This window comes from Pelodiscus sinensis, chromosome 10 (assembly GCF_049634645.1).
Source record: "Pelodiscus sinensis isolate JC-2024 chromosome 10, ASM4963464v1, whole genome shotgun sequence".
Classification (NCBI taxonomy): Eukaryota; Metazoa; Chordata; order Testudines; family Trionychidae; genus Pelodiscus; species Pelodiscus sinensis.
Genome location: NC_134720.1, coordinates 26,577,650 through 26,596,181, shown reverse-complemented (window position 1 = coordinate 26,596,181; position 18,532 = coordinate 26,577,650). Strand labels below are relative to the sequence as shown.

The window sequence follows — 18,532 nt, the reverse complement described above, 5'->3', positions numbered from 1 at the left end:
CTGACCAGATTTAGAGAGAAGTGAAGATGACTATAAATGAGATAAGGAAGAAAGGGGAGGCATTAGGAATGGAAAAAAAAAATCAGAAGTTAGGAGTTTTAGAAATTGATAAGGGAAGCAAACAGGCATAAGGAGAAATCTGTGGCCAGAAGAGTAGAGTTAAGGAAAATAAGGAGTTTCTAAAATGTTAGGAACAAAAAAAATCCTAATAAAGGCTTAGGTCCATTGCTAGATGCTAATGGAAGAATTATCAATAATAATGCAGAAATGGCAGAAGTATTCAGTAAGGCTACATCTACACTGGCATGATTTTCCGGAAATGCTTTTAACGGAAAAGTTTTCCGTTCCAAGCATTTTTGGAAAAGAGCATCTAGATTGGCAGGACGATTTTCTGGAAAAGCACTTTTTGCGGAAAAGCGTCCATGGCAAATCTAGACGCGCTTTTCCACAAAAAAGCCCCGATCGCCATTTTCGCGATCGGGGCTTTTTTGCAGAAAACAGTACTGTTCTGTCTACACTGGCCCTTTTGCGCAAAAGTCTTTCAGAAAAAGACTTTTGCCCGAACGGAAGCAGCATAGTATTTCTGGAAAAATCACTGACGATCTTACATGAGATCGTCCGTGCTTTTCCGGAAATTCAAGCGGCCAGTGTAGACAGCTGGCAAGTTTTTCCAGAAAAGCGGCTGATTTTCTAGAAAAACTTGCCAGTCTAGACACAGCCTAAGTATTTCTGTTCTGTACTTGCAGGAAAAAACAGATGATTTAATCACATCTAGTGATAACACTCTTTATATTCCATTAATATCTCTGGAGCATCTTAAACAGAAGCTTCTAAAGTTATGCCCAGATAATTTGTGTCCAGGAATTTTAAATGAGCTGAAAGAGAGCTGACATTAATATTGCTGTTCAGTAAGTGTTGAAGCACTGGAGAAGTTCCAGAAGACTGGGAGAAAGCTAATGTGCCAGGTTTTAAAAAGTGTAAACAGCATGACCTGGAAAATATAGGCCTATCAGCCCAACATTGATGTAGGGTAAGATAATGGAGTCACTGATCAGGGTAATGTAAATGCAAATCAACCTGCATTTATGGAAAACAGATCCTGTCAAATTAACTAGATTTGTTTTTTATGAGATTACAACTTTGGTTGATAAAGGGAATGTCACTGATGTAATAAAAGTCTCAGAGGGATAGCTATAACAAAATACAGGACTATGTAGCACTTTAAAGACTAACAAGATAGTTTATTAGATGATGAGCATAGGGGTAGCTATGTTTGTGGTTTTTTTCAGTCACAGACTAAGGCTATGTCTATACTGCGCCTGTTTTGCACAAGAAATATGCAAATGAGGCTAAGTGTGGAATATCACAGCCTCATTTGTATAATTAGCCTCTGTTTTTGCACAATAGGCTTTTGTGCAAAAAGGAGCTGTCTACATACGCAAAAAACCACTCTTGCGCAAGAACCGTTCCTTCTCATTTTTTCAGGAAGAATGGCTCTTGCACAAAAGCCTCTTGTGCAAAAACGGAGTCTCATTAATTATGCAAATGAGGCTCAGCAATATTCCACACTTAGCCTCATTTGCATATTTCTTGCACAAAACAGGCGCCGTATAGACATAGCCAAATAATCTCTAAGGTGATGCAGAACTAACAAAAAATGTAGATGGTATCATGAACTTTTGTGCTCATGATACCATCTACATTTTTGTTAGTCTCTAAGATGCTGCAGAACTATTTGTTGTTTTTTAAATTGATGTAATAGATTTCTGTAAGGAATTTGACATGTTCTTGCACAGTATTTTGATTAAAACTAGAATGATATACAATTAACACACTTTAAATAGATTAAAAATCAGATCACTTTTAAGCCTCAAAATATAATTGGAAATGGTGAATTGTCATTAAGCAAGCATGTTTCTAGTGTGGTCCTGCAGAGATCTGTTTTTGACCCTACACTATCTAACATTTGTATCAATCTGGAAGAAGACATAAAATTATCACAGAGAAAGCTTGCAGAATGCACAGAAATTGAAGGTGTGATAAATATAGAGCCCTGCAAAACCACAGACATCCATTTTATATCTGTGGGTATCTGCTTTATATTCATGGCTCATTTTTGCAGATACAGATGTGGATACAGTTTTTATTTCTAGAACACTGCAAATAAACAGATATCTGCTTTATATCCATGGGTATCTGCATCTGTGGATGGGAATGCAGATATCCACAGCTTATTTCTGCAAATACGGATGTGGATGCAAATTTTGTATAAATAAGAAAGAGGACATCTCGGAGAGGAGGGAACATGCCCCATGAGGACAGAACTCTCAGAGATTTTAGCTGATAAGCATTAGCAAGTCTCTACAGAGACTGAATTTTTCAAATGTTTATAATTTGGGCAGATTTCCAAAGGAATGGCAAAATGCACATCCTTGACACAAAGACCACCCCTCTGCCAACTTTCAACTCTGTCACAAAGCAGGTAGGCACCAGAGAATTTCAGACAGAAGGTATCAAGGATTTAACAGTTTATTTTTCCATAGCTGCCTTCTCTGAAATGGCCAATCCATTTTGGCTGAAATAGTCCCACCAAAAAACAAACAAACAAAAACAAACAGTCAAGCCAGGGCAGACACTTAGCATGAAAAATTTCAGGACAAAACAGTTGATGTTTGCAATTTACAGGAAACTGAAAACAGGGTCTTCTAATGGGAAAGTTTGGGCAAACTTAATATTAGGTTATACTCCTAGTGCCTCACCTATAAGTATGTAACTCTTTTCTTTTCTCCTTAGACTCAAAGCAACTCAAAACCATTTCATACCAGCTCTCCCGTGAGCCACCCTCCCCTGGAGGTTGGACTCTCATGCCTTATGAGGCAGATGAAAAAGATGAGAATGAGGCAGTTAACTACAATGTTACTTGCTGTGACTTTACCATTGCAGGTGGAAAGGTAACACCTCTTGTACTTTCATTGTGATAGATCCCCACTCTTGGGTCTGACCCTTCCAGGGTGATATTCACCTCTTTGCACAGGGCCATGTACCATTTAAGAAGGACCTAAGGGGACTTAAATGATATATAGGCCTTTCACTGCCCCTTATCATTGGGAATAGGGTGCAAGAGGGCAGGAACTCAAACTCCCGAGTTTAGAGAGCTGATCTCTCCACGCTCCACCATATTCTGCCCCGCAGTTCCATCAGTTCCTTTATCAGAGAGACCTTAGCCAGCAATTTACTGCTTTGCCAGCAGTCAATCAACACTGGGACAGATTTAGTGACTTCAGTATTTGATGTTTCTGAATAATCAGAGTCTTGATAATTTCCTTTTGTTACCTGGTAGTGCCCTCCATCTTAGCTTGTGACTGAAATGGGAATATAGAGCAGTCCTTTCATTGAGAAACAAAATGAGCTGAAACACGTAGCAGGGGAGCAGGTTCTAGTTATTAAGTCACTAGACCCAGTGGTTTGGAGATTGGTGTTCAAATTCACAACCCTTCAGGTGTATGTCTAAAGCAATTGTATGGCTACCATTACCACCACCTTGTTCTAGATTTAGGCAATAGCTATTTTAGCAAGCTTACAGCAACACAGCTGTATCAATGCAAAGACATAGCCAAACTACTGTAAGAAAACTTGGGTAGATGCCCTATGCTGCTCTCCTGTCAAAATAATAAAACCACTTTTTCAAGCAGTAGTAGCTGCATTGTCAGGAGAAGTTCTCCCACCAACATAGCACTGGGCACATCGGTCTATATAACTTACATCACTCAAGGGATGTCTTTTTCCACACTCCTGAGCAACATAGGTTATAAAGTCAAAAGTGGTAGTGTAGACCACCCGTTTTCAAACTTGGGTTGTGGGCCCACCTGGGTAAGCTGCTGGCAGGCCCACGACACTTTGTTTATTCAAGCATCCGTAGCCATGGAGCCTTGCAGCTCCCATTGGCTGCAGTTTACTGTTTCCAGCCAAGGGGAGCTGTAGGAAAATGTGTGGCCTGAACTGACACTGCTTCCCACAGTTCCCCTTAGCTAAAAATGGCAAGCCACAGCCAATGGGAGCTGTGAGGCTCCATGGGTGTTGACACTTGAATAAACAAAGCATTGCAGGCTGGCCAGCAGCCTACTTGGGCAGGCCTGTGACCCAAGTGTGGAAACTGGTAGCGTAGACATGGCCTTAGATTGTAAAGTCTTCAGGGGACAGATCCAAGTGACATGTGGAGGGTGGGAGACAATTTTTTTTTTTTAAACTCCAAGCTAAGAACCAGGCCTTCCTGTAGACAGTGGATATAATAAAGCACTAAACTCTTCAGAAGATAAACACATGAACAGCTGGGAGCTAGCTTGCACCTTTGAGGTTAATGTGATGATTCCACTCAGCATTTTTCTCTTCTTTTTAATATGTAGCTAGTGAAGCAACAGTTCCTGGAAAAATACTACAGACACAGAGGAAAGTTCCTTACCGTATTTCCAGATGGTACAGCACAATTATTGTATCCTTCACAAGGCTCATGTACCAAAGCAGTCCAGCAATTCGGTAACATCTTAACAGATTAATTCCTTTTACCTCAAAATACTTGAAGTATCACTCACATTTGCTAACACAGCCCAAACAAAACACTCAATGAAAAAAATTGATTGAGATTTTCAAGAGCCACTAGTGACACCTTAAATTGTCCCTGATTTTCAGGAAGGACTGAATATCTATCATGTAAATGTCAGGTCCCTTCACATTGTGTCAAATTAGGCACCCAAAAATTACCACTCACTTGACAATTTAGGCTTGCAATGGTCATTAGTATTTTATGAGTATAAAGGCCAACAATTCCAGTCTAAATCTAAGAAAGCTGTTCCTGACAGAGGATTAACTTCTGTTTATGCTAAAGGGCTGCAGCTGCTGGAGAGGTGCTAAGTGTTACTGCAGTGATAGCTGCAAGCTATGTACGTTGTATAGCAGGCATGTCCAAAGTCCGGCCCGCGGGCCAATTGCGGCCCGTGTTCCGGTTTAATACGGCCCCACAGGTAATTTGGCAATATCTATCTTTTATGGCCCCCAACGAATCCATATGTATTGAGATGAATACATTGTAAAATCTCAGTTAATGTCAGTTGGTCTAAATCAGTTATAAATATATTTGGACACAACATGTATACTTGGTGTTATGTTCCTGTTCATATTTTTTGAACTTAAAAGTTGACAGACAACCTTTATTACCAATAATATGTAATGTACTTTACAATGTTCCTGACATATATTTCAGCGTCCTGGATTTTTTTTTCATCTGGCCTTCAGATATGAAAGGCAGAGTGATTTAACACCTGTTTAGATTTGTCATCATGTGACGAAATGAAAAGTATGCCGTTTGCAATAAACTTTGCATAAAATAGTTAATTTGCATTTAATTTTAATGGTTCAAAGAATGTCAGGCAAAATGGTCGGCCCTCACGCATGTTCACTTCATCAAATCTGGCCCTCTTTGAAAAAAGTTTGGATACCCCTGTTGTATAGTCACAACTGAGCATTACCTGACAATATTTCATGAAAAGCAGATGCCTGTTTGAAGCACTAGATTGGATTTCTATGTGAGAGGGTAGCAGGGGCAACACAGTAAGATTTTATAACAAACACTGCTGATATATGCCTCCTCTCCCCTTCCCCATGCATGTCCATTCTTGAAAATGACTTTTAATTGGTATATATAAGATTAAGCTTTTGGAGAAGTGTCATATGTTTAAAAAGGAGCATGTAGTAGATACCATGGACAGTTACAAGCCATGAATTTATAAGACATCAAAAACTGTTTAAACTCAACAGAAATATAACAGCTTCAAGTGACGCCATAGTCCGGAAACTCTCTTTTCCATTGTAACACTCTAAGATCCTCTTGTTTTTACTTTGCAGCAAACTCTCCAACAATGCACCACCAAGAGTGTCATTACCTCCCTCTTTGGTTACTATTGCAAGGAATCATTTCTATTTAAAATGCCTGCATAGATTCCTCCATCCCTTACCACTCTTTTCTATTTGCATACAGACCACCTGTACACAGGGTTCCTGACAGGCTACAATAAGACATTCTCCTGAAAGCTTGTAAGCAGTTGCTCTTACTATCATTCATCCTCTGTTACAAGGGACTTGGCCATCTCCTTGGCTCCAAAGTAGCCTGTCTTAGTCTTCTTTGTAACCTTATCCTGCTACCAGGTCACTTAAAAGTTCAGTTCTCATCCAGGGTGATATGAGATTCAACTGTAAGTCCACATAAATATTGAATTAATAGTTCTGCTGCCCTACACTGAGGTTTGCTCTTCTTGGCCTAGCCACTACTCCCAAGTCCTGCATAAGCATCTATGAGTCTGGCTTTCTCCCTCCATTCTTTCCCTTTCCCATGGAATCTGGTAGCTTCCCTCAGGGGCATCCCCACTCTAACAGGCTCTATCTCAGGATTGTCCCTAAAGGTACCATACCTTTTCCATGGGAAGTCTCTTCCAATTCAACTCCCCCAGGCACTTCCTGGGGGGAAAAAGTTCTTCTATTTCTTCCCACTCTGAGTTCTCCATTCTGTGTATGCAGCTGGCTCGGACCTCCCTGCAGCTGAGGAAAGTCACTATAATTATCACCATCACACTCACCTGCAGGATAGCTGCCAGGGCACAGGCAAGGCTGAGCCCAGCTTATCTTAAAAGGCCAGCCTAAGCAGGGCCCCTTGGTTAAAACATTGCTAGTTCAGCCTCACTGCCTTAAACAATCCCCTACACTGAGGTGACGACTTTTGTATTATAATGCACTGATCAAAACTACTGATTGCTTGATAATAGGGAAGTTCTGCTAGCCAAACAATGAGACATTGAACCCCTTATCTGGACATAGCTATCCATCTGGCAATCTGGCAGTTATTATTGTGCAAAAGAGGAGAGGTTATATTTGTGTAGTACAGGAAGACAATCCAAGTAATGCAGCAATCCAAGCAGTGTTTGAGTCCAGCGGCAAAGGTACTTGCTATCATCCCAATGGAATTGTATGGTATGTCCATGTAAATCAATTCACCTTTGTTTTCTGTTTAGCATATGCTGACACATCTGTAGCTCAGAAGAATTATTTTCCTCTGTTTAAAAATGAGCATTTTAATAGCACCTTTAAAATAAATTAAAATGCCAAGCTATGGCTTAGGTTGGGTACTTTCCAGTGTGAAGTTTTACTTATGTTCTGAAGCTGTGCTCCTACAGACAGGTTAGCATGCACATAAGCAAGCCCCTTAAGGTGAATAGAACCATGCTTCGGCTTAAGCACGTATGAAATGTTTGTGGGATCGGGGCCCATATATAGTCAATGTAATGCAAAGGTAACGACTTAGATGAAAATTATAACTGCCTCTAAACTAGACATGTAACAACCCCTATAATATAGGCTATGTCTACATTGCACATTTTTGCAGCAGAAAATATGCTAATAAGGGACTCATTAGCATGAGTCACATCATTAGCATATTTTGTGCCAATACTTTTTGTGCAAGGGGCTTTTGCACAAAAAGAAGCAGTGTAGCTGTTTCCGTTTTTGCACAAAAACTCCGCTCTGGAAGGCATAAGGATCTGGTGCAAAAGTGGTTTTATGCGCAAAACAGAAGCAGCTACACTACCTATTTTCTGCTTCAAAAACTTGCAGTGTAGACGAAGCCATACAGTGTTTGTAGTTCTGCATTTTGTGCACTGAGGACTCTTCCCTGGGACCTAAAAAGCCTTAGAGTGGGATGATGGATGGGGAAAACTGTCAACACCAATTCTACTTTTTACTCTCTGCCCCCACAAATAAGCAATACATTTGTGTAAACCACTGTACGGTAAAGTTAGTAAACATAACGCCTTGGAAACTGTGCAGTAAATTGAAGAAAACACACTGGGGTGAAAGGTTGTTGTTTTTCTATTTCTAGGTATTTAGGGTTCAACTCTGCAAGGAGCCAAACTCCCTGAGCAGCTTTAGCTTTCAATTGGAGTTGAGCATCTCCCAGAGGGGCTGAGGACTTTCAATGCCATTTGAAATCAAGCCCACTACCCTCCCCCCCTTTTCTTTTATGACCTACCTCGGCAGAACAAATCCCAATGACTATGGCCTAGGGTTAGACATATAAGGGCCCAATCCTCCAGACTGTTAGTAGTTCCTTGATTTCAGGACAGTAAACATTTGCAGGAGTCAGTTTACATTATATTAGTAAAAGCAATGCATGATCTACTATGAAAAGCACTAATTTTATTCATTTATTTCCTTCTTGTTTAGGATAAACATAAATATTCATGGAGGACAATATTCAGACCCATCAGGCAATAGGGTGCGAATGTGGACATGGCCAAGTAGTTTGATCAGTTCTGGACCCCGTGTTTCATTTAAACCCATCTTTATATCCTTGAACCACTATGTTGGTGTCAGGATAGTTGGACAAGATAAGATTGTGGTGACTTTTCTTGCTATGGGGCAACAAGCCAAATTCAACGTGGGAACAAAAGTGCAGGTACATTAGCATAGTCTCTCACACACACAACATTGAATCACCCACACATCTCCATGCCATTAAATTTCCCTCTTATTGTTTAGCCACAAGCAGCTTGTCTATTTTCTGTTAAATGTTTGGCTATTTTCCCAACCTTGTTGGTATGATTACGTCAGTTTGTTGTTGCTCTATAGGACCTCCTCCTTAAGTCTCAGGTTATCTTCCTTGTCCACAAACCTCCATAACTCAGCATGTCTTTTACCCACTAGTTTTCTCACACAGAAATCCATTACAAGCAATCTGTGTTGCTCTGCAGGGGTCTCTCCTAGGATCACTTTACAGTCTCTCTGTTTTTAGATTTTTTTTTCTAGTCAGGCAGTAATGGATCTGGGTTCTGTTGACAGTACTCTTTACAAATATCCTTACAACTTTCAGTAAATAATTTTATAGATATAAAGAAACTTGCAATCCTAGATAAGGATATTGAACTCAAAGGGATGTGGGATATGTTTCAAAATAGAGATCGTCCTATCCCTTTATGCATAAATTAGTCTGTCTTTCTCAAAGTTTGTGTCTATTTTCAGAATTAGACTAAGTGCTCCTGCTAATTCCACCACCACTCTCCCAAATAATCCATATATTGGTCTGCAGCAGCCAAAAACAGCCCCACTATACAGAAATCTGCACGTGGATTCTGTAGGTAGATTGTAGAGACATGGGGAATGGGGCATGGATTAAATTATGCAGAGCACTCTTGTTGTTGGAGTCAGTTAAAATGCCTTCAGATGGGTATCTCCATCTTAATTTGTTTAAAATGTTTTATTTCAATCACTTGAGCATTTTACATGTTTCACATTGTTGTCTTGTGATATTAAAAGCAATAAGACCAGCAAATTTAGTCTTTAATTAGCAGGAGCATACAACATGTGACTTGCCATGAGATAGGAAGAGAGAGTGCCTTACCCTCACAGGGGTTGAATGGGGGAGCCAGGTTTATGCTCCTGTTGCTGGGTACAGTTTTTCTGACTGGTACCTGTGACTTGCAAGTTTTGCTCGTGTTTTTGCTGTTGAAAGTTTTGCTCCTCCAGGAACTGTTAATTGCTTTTCTAAACAAACATTTTATTACTCTCCCCCTCCACCCACATTCCTTCTTTCCCTCAAAGGTAAGGCACCCTGATCAACTTCCACCGCCAAAACCTGTATGTGAAGAAGAACTGCTGCTGTTTGCCTGCAAAATAAGGATTCAGCGTCTGTTCGATAGACTACGAGGCTATTTAGACTTCCCTTCTACTGAGCAATGGGATAAAATCAAACTCCCTTCCTACCTTGCAACACAGGCTTTAAAATTAATGTATCTTTGTAAGGATTCTGACATAAGTGATGATGTAGATCGTTCTATAAGGGCTACAATAAATGCCCCTGTCTAGCAGTGTGTGTATTGCATAAAGAGAACATTAGTTTAATTATTCTTAGGAATATTTACAGCTATTGGAAAAGCTATGTATGTACTGAAGAGAACTGCTTTGTTTATACACATTCAAAAGAAAAAATGCTTAAAGGAATCGTATACAGTAGCTTGAATTAAAGGACAGCTTTTTTTCCTTCTGTTACTCAAACTCCTATCCAGGAGGCTGGTAATCCACCACCAAAGACCGTGCTTGCTACTTTGTTAGTACCATGAGTATATAAATGGGATTATTCATGCATTATACCTACTTGTAAGTAGCTGTGGAATGATGCCCTTAGAGATGCACTGATTTCTAACTGTGTCAAAGCATGCCCTGTTGGAGTGTGAATAAGAGATGCTGCTTTTTCTAATTTCTAATACTAGTTGAATAGAGAACCATTTTGACCTGTATTTAAAACAAACACACACCCCACAAATTGTGTTTTAAATCTATTCCAATCTTCAGAAATATAACATTACAGTTTTAGTCCATGTTAGAATAAATTGTATGTTTAATGTTAAATCACTACTAAAAGGATTCGTGTGAACAATACAGTGTATGTTGAATGTTGACTATTTAACACCGGTACTAATGGAAGGGAGTACATAACTGTTTCCTGGCAGAGCTCATGTGCTGTATTGAGTAGGAATTACATTCACCTTATGTTAAAGAGCTAGCACCTGGCCAACTTTCCCCTACCTGCTTTGTTTTGTTTGCCTGCCTGCCTCATTGTAATATCTGAGCCCACACACCACCATGCAGAATGGAAGCATTAATATTCCCATTTTACGCCTGGGGAATGAGGCACAGAGAGAGTAAGGGACTTGCCCATGATCTCTCATACATAACGGCTACGTCTACACTGGCCCCTTTTCCGGAAGGGGCATGTAAATTTCAGCAGTCGTCGTAGGGAAATCCGCGGGGGATTTAAATATCCCCCGCGGCATTTAAATAAAAATGTCCCCCGCTTTTTTCCGGCTTTTAAAAAAGCCGGAAAAGAGCGTCTACACTGGCCCCGATCCTCCGGAAAAAGTGCCCTTTTCCGGAGGGTCTTATTCCTACTTTCAAAGTAGGAATAAGACCCTCCGGAAAAGGGCACTTTTTCCGGAGGATCGGGGCCAGTGTAGACGCTCTTTTCCGGCTTTTTTAAAAGCCGGAAAAAAGCGGCGGACATTTTTATTTAAATGCCGCGGGGGATATTTAAATCCCCCGCGGATTTCCCTACGACGACTGGTGAAATTTACATGCCCCTTCCGGAAAAGGGGCCAGTGTAGACGTAGCCAACATGTTAAGAGAAAGAGCAAGGAACTGAATCCAGCCCCCAATCCAATCTAATGGATTGCATTCTCTGCACATAGGTAACAATAGCACAAGCTTTCCCATTTTGTCCTTCACATGTATTCCTACCCCTAACTAGGAGGGCTTTCTTTTTGGGATGGTTTAGGTTCCAGGCTCACCTGATGCTTGCCCCCACTGCTGAGACGGCCAGCAAAGATTACCAAATGATGTTCATTATGCTGTCTTGTATAACCAGGAGACCATCCACTGAGTACTACATGGATCAAGGGGAAGTCACATAAACCACCAGACAATCACTTGATGAGTGGCTGCAACTTTTGGCTATTGCCCTCTGACCATGCTATATTTTAAAAGCTCAGGAAAGGATATTTTACCTATTGTAAAGCAGAATTGAGTTGTTTAGCTGATGCACAATATATTTTGATACAGAGGAAATACAGATCCTGATTGATCTGGCTTTCACCTGGAGAGACAGAGCCCCTGGGTAGGATGACAGATTCATTCATTCACTGAACATGGCTGACACAGGAAGATACAAAAGGACTTCATCAAACAAAATGAAATAACAACTTGCTGATGGCTTTCTAAACAAGTCCAAATAGAGTCTCTTTGACCCATACAGGGAATGATCCTGTGCATAACTACTACTGATGAACATCACATCAAAAGAAGTTACTCCTGAATGACCCAGCTCTGAGCAAGAGTGAACAGCAGCACACGGAGGTTAACAACACTGGTAGTAAAGTATGGGGCTACATCTACACTGCCCCCTCTTGTGCAAGAGAATATGCAAATGAGGCAAAGCAGTGAATATCGCCGTGCCTTGTTTGCATAGTTAATGAGTCACCATTTTTGCACAAGGGGCTTTTGCGCAAGAAGGAGCTGTTTACACGGCTCCTTTTTACGCAGCCCCCCCCCCCTTGCATAAGAGCTGTTCTACCTGAAAAAAAAAGCAGAACGGCTCTTGCACAAGAGGGGTTTTTGCACAAAATGGTGGCTCATTAAGTATGCAAATGAGGCGTGGTGACATTCACCGCTTCACTTCATTTGCATATTCTCTTGCACAAGAGGGGACATAGCCCAGCAGTTTAGTTGTCCACACAGAACTCTTACAGGCTATTTTTACAAATCAGTCACTCCCACCCTTTTGGTCAAAGTTTTGATTTTGATTTTTAATTTTTTTTCCTGCTAGCTCAGCCACCTTTTACACAAAGGGAGAGTAGTAAATCTGAGTATCAGTCAACATGCTCCAGGTCCAGATGGCTGGTAGGTTATGCTAGAAACTGTCAATCTCACCTTCCACTTCACTGGTAGTTCATGCAGAGCTTCTCTCCCACCTTGGATCATGACACTAAGATGTCTATTTTGCTTTGGCTAGAACTGCTGAAGAGAGTAGTATTGGTGACTTGATCCCCAGGTGAATTGGGTGTGTCAGCCTCTCCAGTGGATACATCATTAAGGGCTCGGATTTTAAAGTGAACCACAGCTAGAGGCTTTACTTGGCCTTTCTTCTTGCACGTCATCAGTTTGGGCAGCTGACTTCTTATATCTTTGCTATACAGAGCATAGATGAGGGGGTTGAAGAGGGAGTTGATTTCTCCAAGCAGGAATAAGGTATCCATCATCACGTCGGCCAGGTTGCAGGAGTTGCAAGTAGCTTGCACAAAGCCTGCCAAGTAGTAAGGTCCCCAGCATATGGTGAAGCCAACAATCACTATAAGTACTGTCCGCAGTGCTTTGAAGTGGCGAAGGTGAGCAGTGAGGGGTTCTGCTGGCAGGCAGGTGCGCCAGATCCGCTTGTGCTGTGAGTAGGCAATTCTTCCTACAGAGATGTGCAGACAGATGATGACCAGTAAAGAAGGGATGAAGATCCCAAAGCAGGTCACATACAGGTAGTCACTTTTGGCTGCATACAGCAACCCACAATAACCCGTGTAGTTGCTTTGCTGCAGGGAAGGAGAAATCAAAGGCATGTGCCCAAACAAGATGGAGACCACCCACAGAAGAGTGAGGGAGAAGACCATGGGTTTTTTGTTCAAGAGGGTAGGATAATAGAGAGGGAGCCTCACTGCCAAGTATCTATCCAGGGAAATCAAGAGCAAGGTGAGAATAGAGCCAATGCAAGGTGTCATGCCCATGCAGATCCGTAAGAGACAATAGGATAAATTCTTGTCAAAGTCTCCATCCAGGAAATCATCTAGTGCCTCTGCAATGCACATCAGTCCCACCAGCAGGTCTGCAGCAGCCAGGTTGAGGATGAACATGTAGCTTCTTCCCTCTTTCTTCTTCATTAGTCTGTAGACAACCACAATTACCAGCAGGTTGGCTGAGGGGATGAAGAAGCCCAGGAGACAATGTAACACTGCATACAAAATGTGACTCATCTTCCTTGGGGAATGAGGATGGGAGACACATTGGCTCCAAGAAGTGTACCTGACTCCACAGCCTACGTTGAATCCACCCCAGAGAAAGCCAAGCTGTAGGGAAATATGCAGCTGAAGTCTGGACTAAAAGAGTAGAACCCAATGCTGTCTGTGATTTCAGCAGGAAAAAAAATAAGCCCTGGTACCTGTACCTCTTGCTGATTCTTACAAGAGACAGGTTGTTCTCTTGGAACGTTCATACTTCATTCTTCAAGCCACCATCAGTCTGCTGTAGTTACAAAATCTTTTACTTTCCCTCTTTCCATTCCGATTGTTCTCTTTGCCTACAGCAATATGCTAGGAAATATGAAAACACAAAGCCCTCAGCTGCTGGCAGCAGGAGGCTACTGGCAAAATAACGCAGTGGGAGAGAAAGAGATTGGGGATGTTTGCTTACTCAATCAGTTCCTGTATGTGACTTTGACGCAGAAAGATAAGAAAGGCCTTTATCAAATAAAGCAAAGATCAATTATAACCCCTGATAGGTGTCTAGAACATGTGCAAACTAAGAAGAGTCTCCTGGCCCACGCAGGAAATGACCCCATGTAAAATTGCTATTGTTAAACACACAGTGCTAATAATAGATAGACCAGAATTTGTTCCCGAGAGGGAAATGTATCTCAGTTACTACAGAGAATCACAAACTATGGTCAGCGAGTGCTACGTGCCAAACACCAGACTAAGGTTACCAGTTAAATGGCACACTCAGAAATCTCTCTTCTGTTGAATGGGAGAAACCCTTGGAACTATGGCAACCAAAGAACCTTAAACAGGTTCTTTGTGATCTGAGGAAAGGTTAGAAGCTGCTGAAAGTCATTTTTTTTTATCTAAATATGTATATGAAGTTATGAGACTAATGCATATGAAATTATGTGTTGTATGGTTGTCAGTAAATTATGCTGTGCACTTGGGAGGCATCCAGATACTAACTATCCAGAGACAATGACAAGGGAAGTAAGCAATACCCATGCAGGTTCTGAACTGTTATCACCAGCCAAAGTTCAGCAAGAAAGCTACAATTCAGTGACTCACCTGCATGAGGCCACACCAAGGCCTGGTCTATACTAGGTCCTTCATCTGAAATAATGTCCCCAACTTCAAGTTAGTAAACTGTGCGTCCACACTACCAAGCCTGTTATTCCCGCATTCAGTCAGAATTCACTCCTGATTAAGCACAGTGATGCAGAGGAGACTGTTACTGTGCATGAGAAACTGCCAGGAAGAGGAAGAGGAGGGGAACCCAGTAGTACTCTCTCTGACAAGCAACACCTGCTGCTCTCACACACCTCTACCAACACCCCACCCCTTCCAATGGGCAGGGATAGAAGTTCTCTCTCTGTGGGACGCCACCAGTGCCAGACTCAGTGTTTGCAGGGCACAGAAAGAAGCTGAGCTGTGTCCCCCCAAGCCCGCTGCCCGCAGGCTCCTGGCCTACCCGGAACCTTCCCATGCCTGCCTATCCCTGGGCCATGGGTGTTGTGATGCTCTCCTGGCACATCTGTGCCCTGAAAAGTACTCACTTTACAGGCAACATATGGCCTTGCTCAAAACACATTGCCATCATCTGAACTGAGACCTTTGGTGTCGTCTCAGAGATTAGGACTAGGCTTCATGCAGTGTCTTCTGTGAAGACTGTCCTTGTAACTTTTCTTCACAGATGGAACAGCTGCGAGCTGGGCACATCCCCCATCTCCCACACAATCTACCCGACTCCGCGGGATCCACAGGTGGAAACATCTGGGATGAGCTCTTGAGGGAGCAGCTGGTCTGCCTGAAGTCTCTCATGCAGGGACTCGAGTGCCAAGAGCAGGATGCCAAGAGAGAGGAGCGGTGAGCTGACCAGGAGGAGAGAAAAGCTGCCTGGAAAGAGCTGGTGTGCTAGCAGGAGGATATGTTCTCCACCCTCACCTCAGTGATGGAGCCCATGGCAGCGTGCATGGAGTGGGCCACCAGCCACCTACTCACCCACTCGCTGGCTTCCCCTGCAAGGGTCCCTGGGGACGGGGTGGACCCTCTAGAGCAGCAGGAGCCTCCAGGCTACCCCACCAGTCCCTGACACATCCCTGAGCCCCCCTACCCTATTCCAGGTTCATTTCCCACTCCCTCTCTGTTGTATGTCCCCCAAATAAAGACTCCTGCTTTTTCAAGAATGCTCTCTATCGTTTGTTCTGCAGGGAAGAGGGGAGGGAGGAGAGGGGGATGAAAGGCACACACAGGGAATTCAGGGGTCCCTTGTGGAGAGTCACAGGGGAGAATCACATAACTGGCCTTGCATAAAAGTGTCCTTCAAGGCCTCTCTGACGAGCATAGTCCCTTACTGTGCTCTCCTTATGGCACTGGCATCCAGTTGCTCAAACTCCCTGGCCAGGCATTCTGCCTCAGCCTCCCACCCTGACAGTAAAATCTCCCCCTTGTTCTCACACAGGTTGTGGAGTACTCAACAGACTGCCACTATGAAGGGGATGTTGCGCTCACTGAGGTCCAAGCAGGTGAAGAGACTCCTGAACCTCCCCTTTGAACACCAGAACGCACATTCCACCATCATTCTGCACCTGCTCAGCCTGGTGTTTAACTCCTCCTTCCTGGGGTGGGATCCAGGCTGCCCATGTAGGGCTTCATGAGCCAGGGGAGCAAGGGGCAGGCTGCATTGCCCAGGATCATGATGGGCATGTCCACCTCGCCGACTATGATTATCCAGTCTGGGAAAAAAGTGCCGGTGTGCATCTTTCGGAAGAAGCAAGAGTTCCCTTGTGATCCACAAACTCCTGCAGCACCATGGGGAAATAGCCCGTGTGGTTAATGTACTCCAAGGCCCTTGTCGGGGGCAAGGATGGGGATGTGTGTTCCATTTATGTCCCCTCCCTGCACAGTTGAGGAAGCCACTGACAGTGCTGTCCATGTTGCCCAGAGCGATGACCCTCTGTAGCAGCATGTGGTTGATGGCCTTGGCTACTTGCATGAGCACAGCCCCGACTGTGGATTTCCCCACCTCAGACTGGTTCCTGCCTGAGCTGTAGCTATCTGGCATAGAGAGCGTCCAGAGGGCAACGGCCACATGCTTCTACACGGAGATGGTGGGTCTCAGTCAGGTGTCCTGTTGCCTATGGGCAAGGGTGAGCCACTCACAGAGTTCGAGGAAGGTGGCTTTGTGCATTCATAAATTGTGAAACCACTGCTGATCATCCCATCCCTGCATGATGATGTGGTCCCACCAGTCCGAGCTCATCTCTCTCCACCAGAAGCGACGTTCCACTATGTCCAGGGGATTGAGGGGTGTGCACACTAGCAGGAGCACCAAGACTTGGCTGAACAGGGCCTGCGGGCTTCCCTAGGGGTCATGCTCCTCATCCTCATACTGAAGTAACATGCAGGCCATCTGAAAGTACTGCACCATGAGACACAGCACGAGAGCCATGATCATGGCACTTCTTTGCAGCAGTTCTGGTTCCATGGTGGCAGTGCTGTCGCATCTATGTACGTAACCAGAGCAGCACAAAGGTTCATGCCCACCGCATCTCCTTTCTGTCCCACAAGGGGGAAGGGAGTGGAGAAGTGCCTTGTGAGAGGGAGGCGTGGAAAGGAGCCCCTCTAAGCAACCGTCACAGTTTACCGGATCAAGCAGCCACAGGAAGTATCCATCTTCCTGATGCACTCCCCAAAGTGCGTCCGGGGGCTCTAAGTCCAAGGCAGGCTCGGGTAATTGTGGACATGCTATTTTGGACTAATTGTGATGATTCCCCATAGTCAGGACACGCAAATTTGAATTTGTTAAATCAGGAGTCCATAAGTCAAATTTAGTAAATTTGAAATAATTTGTAGTGTAGACATGGCCCAAGGGAATTACTCAACCTTGCCTGAGGACTCAGCAATGTTCACCAGACATGGCTGGACTTGCATTCTCCAACCACATAGGACTGAGGGTATAAGACAGACTATATGGCCCCATGCTTGGCCTTTTCTCCTGTCTTCACATATGCTGCAAACAACAGGGACACCGAGAAGTCTAAAGATTCCCAACAGAGGCGATTAGCCCAGGTTTAAGACACAAACCTGTATACTAAGGATGGCAGTATCCAGTGAAGTGAGGAAAAACTGCTTAATCTATTGCTGCCCAGTCTAGCAGAGCTGAGAGTTTAGACTGCATTTTATATATATAAAACTTTATCCACTGTGCCACTGGAGGAGCCCCCCAACCTTCCTAAATCTGGGCCCCCCTTATCCTTCCTTTGTTCCAAGGGTGCCAGGTTCATCCATCGCGAAGCTCATGGTGGCTACTGGATGAACCTCCCAACCTCTCTACAATCTGGGATATCAGGCATGGGGTATGTGTGTGTACTCTGATTTTTTGCTATCACTTAAAATCTATCTTTTGTGGACAAATTTGTGTAACTGTTTATCTTTACAAAGAGTTTGCCTGAAATGTTTGGTATCTGTCCAGGTTTATGAAGGCTGATGTATATCTACTTTTTACTGATGAAGTAGTGAATCAGTTAAATAAACAATACAGTAAACTTCCAATAATTCGGCACCTTTAGGACCCAGGGGGTGCCAGATTATCAAATATGCCGGACTATCGGAAGGGGGGGCTAAGAGGGGTCTGGCGTGGGAGGGATGCCACCCCAGACCCCTCATAGCCCTCCCTTCCGATAGTCCGGCTCTGCCCCAGGTGTCCCTGATTCAGCCGTTCCTGGTCAGTTTCAGCAGCGGCTGAATCGGGGACGCCTGCAGCAGAGCAGCTGGAGTGCTGCCTGGTTGGTCCAGAGGCGCCGACCCTTGGCGCGGCCAGACCAACCTGGCAGCACCCCAGCTGCTCTTGGGGACGCCTGGGGCAGAGCGGCTGGGGTGCTGTTGGGTTGGTCCCGCAGCGCCGCTCCTCGGCGCTACTG

General features: G+C 43.7%; 2 protein-coding genes and 1 long non-coding RNA gene across 5 annotated transcripts in view; 1 reads left to right on the top strand and 2 right to left on the bottom strand.

Moving 5' to 3' along the window:
* The window catches only part of LOC142830772 (uncharacterized), a 50,667-nt gene extending 43,796 nt beyond the window's left edge, over positions 1 to 6,871 (bottom strand). The window contains exon 1 of the long non-coding RNA XR_012906242.1: positions 6,462 to 6,871. This is a non-coding gene — a long non-coding RNA (uncharacterized LOC142830772). The remainder of the gene's footprint in view (positions 1 to 6,461) is intronic.
* ERICH6 (glutamate rich 6) overlaps positions 1 to 9,905 on the top strand; it is a 32,971-nt gene extending 23,066 nt beyond the window's left edge. For all 3 annotated transcript variants that reach the window (XM_075937718.1, XM_075937719.1, XM_014569958.3), the window contains exons 14-18: positions 2,794 to 2,951; positions 4,404 to 4,489; positions 6,865 to 7,017; positions 8,266 to 8,497; positions 9,640 to 9,905. In XM_075937718.1, coding sequence (XP_075793833.1) covers positions 2,794 to 2,951; positions 4,404 to 4,489; positions 6,865 to 7,017; positions 8,266 to 8,497; positions 9,640 to 9,903 — 893 coding nt within the window. In that variant the 3' untranslated portion in view covers positions 9,904 to 9,905. The remainder of the gene's footprint in view (positions 1 to 2,793; positions 2,952 to 4,403; positions 4,490 to 6,864; positions 7,018 to 8,265; positions 8,498 to 9,639) is intronic.
* A 2,361-nt stretch (positions 9,906 to 12,266) lies between these two features.
* Positions 12,267 to 18,225, bottom strand: GPR119 (G protein-coupled receptor 119). Its single transcript, XM_075937717.1, has one exon. The coding sequence runs from the start codon at positions 13,605 to 13,607 to the stop codon at positions 12,567 to 12,569; it is 1,041 nt and encodes a 346-aa protein (XP_075793832.1). The 5' UTR covers positions 13,608 to 18,225; the 3' UTR covers positions 12,267 to 12,566.
* Between the last annotated feature and the right edge of the window lie 307 nt (positions 18,226 to 18,532).

Excerpts from the sequence above, each read along its gene's own strand:
- GPR119 (XM_075937717.1), bottom strand. The coding sequence starts at position 13,607 with ATGAGTCACATTTTGTATGCAGTGTTACATTGTCTCCTGGGCTTCTTC.